Source organism: Opisthorchis viverrini (assembly GCF_000715545.1).
Source record: "Opisthorchis viverrini unplaced genomic scaffold opera_v5_615, whole genome shotgun sequence".
NCBI lineage: Eukaryota > Metazoa > Platyhelminthes > Trematoda > Opisthorchiida > Opisthorchiidae > Opisthorchis > Opisthorchis viverrini.
Genome location: NW_008752269.1, coordinates 12,083 through 18,772, shown reverse-complemented (window position 1 = coordinate 18,772; position 6,690 = coordinate 12,083). Strand labels below are relative to the sequence as shown.

Here is a 6,690-nt window from a genome sequence, read left to right as displayed (position 1 = left end):
ACCCCAGGTAATGCACGTAAATTTAAGGATGTACTGGTTTTCCTAAAACGAGAGAGACCGGATTGATCATCCACTAAGTGATGCCATTAGCAGCTATGCAGAAATGTGTACGGGTTACGTTGTTCGACCGGTTGCCTAGGGGTTCCGCGGTAGCCTTACTATCATGAATTGATTGCCTCAAGAAACTCATCAAAATATTACAACATCCGCGGTAGCCTTACTATCATGAGTTGATTGCCTCAAGAAACTCATCAAAAATATTACAACACTTCATCGATTTATCTGGTGCGAAAACCGCTAAATGTGTCGTAGCGATTAGTAAGTGAACGAGCGTAATCCCATCAACATCTGTTCCTCAACGAATTGCCAACCGAAACTCAAGGATTGCGCTGGTCGTTCTCCAAATCCCGTGTTCAGGTTTCCACAAATCAATGGAATTTCTAGCTTTATTAACGTAGTATTGAATCAGCGAGATTAAACGCAGTTAGTCAAGTTAGCGGCCATCTCCACAAAATTAGTAAAGTGAAACCAGTCCGATGATTTGACTATGTTTTATCCACTCGTGTCAGGGAAAACGTAAGACTGCATGCGAAGCCGCATTTGTATTCGCGTGAAAAACGTAAGAATATGAGTACCATGCGAAAGTGATTAGCAGACTCTTGGCTTGAATCCCACTTTTCCCTCTCGTTGGTCAAACATAACTATAAACTGTTCCATGAAGGCCATTCCCAGTGTCATGTGATCGGTTGTTATTTCTGGATCTGGAACGATTGAGCTGAAACAGCGCATTTGTCCTTCCACCAAATCCTAATGAGAGAAATCAAAGTGTTCATTAACTTTGTGTATGGTTTTGTACCTGGTATCAACATAACCTAACAGGTGTGATTGAAGTTCAAAACAGGGCTGATACATTACCAACGAGCCCGGTCATCCAGTTCAATAAATCTGTGGTGAGTGTGCGTGATCAGTTGTTAGCAAACTGAGAGGCCACTGGCAGGTTCAGAGGGAAATAAGGTGCGTTGACCAACAACACATCAGACTATTCCTATTCAGATTGGTCGTGAATGGGCCACAAAACCTTGAGTTTGATCCGTCTGGTTGCTTCGTAATCACAATGTCCGTTAATCCCTCGAAGGTTTCCACTTACTTTTCGAATGTACATTCTTGGGTGAAGATCCAACCGTACATCATCAAAAGACATAAGGAGAGTTGGCATCTGATCCACCCGGTTACAGTCGACGACGTGCAAGTGTTGCCATCTTTGCGCTCCTAATGCGGTGTTGATTTCTTCTGCACGTTCCACACTGAGCTTGTTTAACCAGACAGTGGAGTCCAACTTTGCAACAAAAGGTCTCCTGAAAACCTCCTGTGTTGCCGTTCTGAGACTAGTAGAGAAAGAGCAGTTTGTGATAAATAAATCAGCACAAAGTTTCGTTGTATTAGTTGGGCCATTACGCATTGGTACATTACTTACCTTTGTATTCGAACTTTCCAACCTCCACGAGCGTCATCCAATTGCACCATCTGGAACTCTGCTGGGTTGACGGTTCCATGTGACCCAAATACAAGGCAAGCGTCAGGTTGTAGATCGTTCCGATGATCAGCACTCAAAATCAATGTAAATCAGTGAATTTATCGCAAAACGAATATTAGAAATGGATAACTGGCAACAAGTCTTTATCATCACACCTGTTCCAAGAGTTGGGTAACATACCATACGCAAAATAAAGTAAACCTATCGTAATCTATCATCCCATTTGCTGACATAACATCGAGAACGTTGAAGTCATGTACCCTCCTCCCTAGACTTGGAAACGCCAGACCCAGATGGCCATCACCAAAAACGGGCATCTTTGTTCGTTCACTGTAGACACCAAGCAAAGAAAATGTTAGTCGACCAACTGGATATCCATCAAGCTATTCGAAAATAAACTCATTAAAGTACAGTGAGGCAAACCTGAAAGTTATCTCTTACACCTACTGCCGCCATATCTCTCGAGGTAAAAATACGCACAGACGTTTCGTCTGTTGATGATTCTCGCCGATTGAATTTTCTTTTCGTAATCCAATCAGGATGGTGTGCCTTTGAGGATAAGACCACAGTGACATCCAGAGTTGTATCGAACACAAAAGTGCAAAAGGTTTTGTGGTCGTTTTAAGTGATGTGCATGCGACCAGTCTACTCGTGAAACTTTAGGAAGAGAACGACAAAGAAACGTATCCCCTCTCCCAAAGAGAGGTCAGCATAGACAATATCTCATTTCTCGCGAAATCGCCCCTTGTTATGGTAGTAGAGATTCGGTCTTTTATAGTATTGTTACGGCAAACTAACCCTCGCGTTGAGCTTACCCGATGCATGAATCGTCAGAGCCAACAAAGCCACTGAAACCAATGTTGCCTCTCTCATTGGACCGGCTTGTAACTCTCATTGGTGTATAACCACACGCTTTTGGGTTTTATGTTCAAGGGCACTCCGGGTAAGAACCAATCTCGTGGACGTTTGGACACCAATCAGAATTGAGCAATGATTTACTTCGTGTTTACTTGACTGTGTCTTATCCAATCGGCTCTATGCATTGTTGCTGTTATTTGATTGGGCGGAAGTTCCCACTGTCAATGAGCCTGAACCGCATTCTATCCCACTTAGGGATATCGCGTGTAGACTTGCATGTCGTGTAAAATTCGTCGTTCATTGCACACGTACAACCAATAAGATAACTCAATCTCATTCAGGTCGGAAATGACTGCATCCTTCTGCACCTGAAAGTTCCAAATCTATGCTACTGTCTACTACAGCCAGCAATTATAACGCCATAATCTCTGCGTCCAGCGTGTTACTCGACAGGTGCTGTGTACAGTCATGTAGCTTGCTTTCATCAGCCTACCTAATGCCACTATGTACCAAATCAAAATAAGTACTGACTTACTCCATCTACGAATCTACTACCATCGCATCTCTGAGAATCTGTAACTGAAAATGGCACAAGATTAAAAACTGGTAATAAAAATGGATGGATGAAAACGGTAGTTAAGCACTTAATTATAAACGTGTGAATCACTTTCAGGCGGATATCTTTGGCTACACGGACTCAGCCGACAACCCGGCACGGATATTTCGGGCACACTTTGTCTGCATCGATGTGCAATAAAGACACTCGGAAACCCAGTAGGAACAAAAACGATGTGTGCAACTGAATAAAGTGCACACCACATTGGTGTGTGGAAATTCCTACGCATTCCTCCATATAAGTGCCATCTTTTGGGCTGGGGGTTGGCTCTTCCACGTGTGACGTGAGAAATCCGAAAACCCGAGAAGCCACACTAAAGCTTAGCTAGGTACTGACACAAGAGCCAGGAGACACGCAAGCCCATAATGTGAAATTCTCTCATGCCAAATAGAGATTAGTGATAATTTCTTTACCGGTTTATTAAAGCACCGTTCATCACGACCTTGCTCGCAGCTTCATCGCTCCCTATCTCGCTTTCTGCTATTTAGTCCTACCTATTCTTTTCACACTGTTGGATGACAATAAAGTTAAGTGCATAATTTTGTGGTATAGATGTCAGACTTTGACCATCCCATTTCATAGGTACAACGTCGCATAATTGCGGAATTGGACAAAGGATGAGGTGGTGGGAGATTGGGCGAGCATAGCTTGGAACCATCTAATTTTTGGGACGTTTCATGTGTTCCTTGTCACAAATATTCGCACGTCTAACTGCCTGCATATTATTCTGAGGCCCGGTTTTTCTTGCGTGTTGGTTTATATTGCACTCAAGTAATAAGTATTATTGGGGAACATAACTCTTTCAGAAGCTGTGATAACACGCCGTAAAGCACTTTGCAATTGGTTCCATCTTTCCGCCAATCATCACCAGTGTGCACAAAAATCCGAACCCTCTGGATCTCGGCTAGTATCTGGAGCTCCTTTTTTCCATTGAGACGGCTAGGTATCCACTTTTGTGACGCACCCCCAGGACAGGCTGTAGATTGGTCTTATTTCCCGGTTATGATTACACAGGTTCATCTAAAAAAATGTAGCACGTGCCACATACGGGAATCAGTTTACTTCGGCAGATTACTCCGCGTCTGAGGGTGACGTGAACCAATATTATACTCTGGAGTAGGTCTTTAGAGAGACCGTCTGTTGTATGGCTTGTGTCCGGAGGCCAGCTGTCCCTAATAACCGAATATCACATCATTTGGACAGATGTGTCACGTGCAGGACACGGATCCAGCGAAGGCATGCCTTGATTGGTCGGAATGCCAGCCAATCCGAGTCGAGCATCTTTGGCTCACCGCTTCTCGTCCCCCACGGAGATTCTGGCACGACCTAGTGGAACACTCTGTGACTACGCTATAAATACAGTTGTACCAATTTTCCTTTGTCTCCATAAAAAGCTGTGTAGAGTTACCGTGCCTTTTGATATGCCATAGAAGGTGGAGCAGGAATCCAAGGGACCGACACAGGGCTGCACGGTCGTCCACCAGGACACAACAACTGGCGGCAACCCGAACCCATGATGTCAATGTCGGCAGATCAACCTCAATCAGTTTTACAGCAACAACAGAAGCAGTCCGAAGAAGCTCAAATGAGGCTTGTTGAACCTCTGGTGCGCAGTATGTCGCTGAACACGGCAAACATGGTTGAGCCTACGTCTTCTTCCATAGATGCTGATGCCAGCATGATTGCAATGCTTCATCCGGACGAAATCTCGAAAGTTGGTTCAAGAAATATGAAGACATGTTTCAAACCTAATCTGGTCAGTTTGATGATGGATGGAAATTTCGAATGTTTCTGCGGAAACTGGGGCCAGCCGAACATGATGGGTCCACAAATTTCATACTCTCCAAACTCCCTCGTGACCTGGGCTTCGCGGATGCTGTCAAAATTCCAGCCCAAATATTCGGTGGGCAAAGTTCCTTGGTCAGCATTCGTTATCAGGGTCTCAAGATTACGAAAAGGGATACTGAGAATTGCATGACAAAGCGCAGTACGTTCGAAATCGGTTTCGTTTTTCCCTCGTGCAACTTTGTGAAAGAAATTTTATCGTTGTTCAATCTATTCACAGAGTGCACACGAGTCACTGTTGAATTTTATTACTCTAACAAAACATTTGGGAGATAACCCCTGTTATTCTTCGCACACATCCTACTTTGCATCTAGTCTTAAACATGACAGCAATTTATACCGATTGCTCTCTGAAGCCATTGGTGGACCAAAACAAATGTGGGCAAAATGGCTGCCCGTCGAACTTCAAACGCGGTATGCAATGCCACACCTGCAAAGCCTGGTGACACTTCAAATGCATAGGTTTGCAGGACGACCAGAATAGCCGATTAGCTAACTCTCCTGACCCGTTAGTCTGCTCCAGCGGCCTCTACATTAAGGGTGCAGTGCATATCGCAGACAAGAAGAGAGCCCCCAAAAACGGTACTCAAGCCCAAATGCAGAATCGGAAAGACAAATGTGAGTGCTTCGCTTTGATCGAGACACTCGGCGCGAAATTGGAGCTCCTTTCTAACACACCGGAGGATTCAGACATAGGGAATGCAAGGACTTAGACGAAAGTTGATACAGAACATTCTTCGCTGAACGAGTACCTCGGGCTATTTATACCGGGTACCTTGGCTGCAAAGAAAGTCAGACAACTCTCCGAAGCAGCTATAAAGACCGCCACAGGCGCTTAAGGGAGAACAGATTGACAATCTGGGGGTCATTCTCCGGAAAAATCACGCCATCAAAGCTGGTACAATCAATCCTTAGAACAAAAGAACGTGGAACAGGCTGGCAGCATTCAAAAGGCCAACTCAATGATCAGGCGCCTATCTGAGGATCGTCATCTAGACGCGCAAAAGCTTGGTCACAGAGGCATGAATTAGGCCTCCTCTGGGCGCCAATTCAGCCGACCCCAAACTCATGGCCAAGCTGACAATTGTCAAGGCCCATTGTGTTATCGAAAGCAGGTCGACGAAACCAGTCACGTCTCCTGACTGCAGTTTTTATCCTACCACCACAGGCTTCCAGCACACCAAGGACGGTGATTCCCTGGAGGAGGCAAATCTCACACCCAAGCAGCGTCCAAATTACGGAAAGCTATCAGCGCTCATCCCCGTAACAGATGACACAGGTACAGCCATTTACTCCTTACCAAAGCCGCAGCCTCTGAACTGGACTGAGTCGTATGTGCGGGGACAAGCAGCAAAGCGAATCTCCGGCTCTATTCCGTCAAAAGTGGCCTCTCTGCTTGTGTAGACAGCCGAAGCTATAAACGTCTCTCGTACCTTCAGTTGGCCACGCTGACCGCCGGCACACAAGCACGAAAAAAAGCGACCGCATCAAAACAATCCACATAGAATTCGCTAGGTTGAAAAACTACTGGCTTGCTTCAAGGTGCAGCCAACGCGAAAACGAGCCTCTTGAGATTGCCACCAAAAGCATTGCTTCTAGGTGCCCCCACCTAGGGCTCAGGGTCTCACAGGGACAATTTTCCGGTCCAACCGCGCCAAAACACCCAAGAATCCAGGAAAGGCGAAAGTTTGCCACAAATCTTTGATCAACAGCAAATCTGGTCACCAGAAAGGCGGTGCTGAAAGTGCTACAAACAGCAACGGTCGAAATTTCTGCCCACGGGGTAAAAAAACTTCGACCCCCAAGGCTGAAAGGACCGGGAAAATCGGGCCCTCAC

At 45.4% G+C, this 6,690-nt stretch overlaps 1 protein-coding gene across 1 annotated transcript; it reads right to left on the bottom strand.

Annotated features, from left to right (window-relative positions):
- Positions 1-648: 648 nt before the first annotated feature.
- Positions 649-1,917, bottom strand: T265_11831 (hypothetical protein; the record flags this gene model as incomplete). Its single annotated transcript, XM_009178615.1, has 4 exons — positions 649-807; positions 1,148-1,379; positions 1,475-1,606; positions 1,715-1,917. 4 exons carry the CDS (start codon positions 1,849-1,851, stop codon positions 649-651), a joined length of 660 nt encoding a protein of 219 aa, XP_009176879.1.
- Between the last annotated feature and the right edge of the window lie 4,773 nt (positions 1,918-6,690).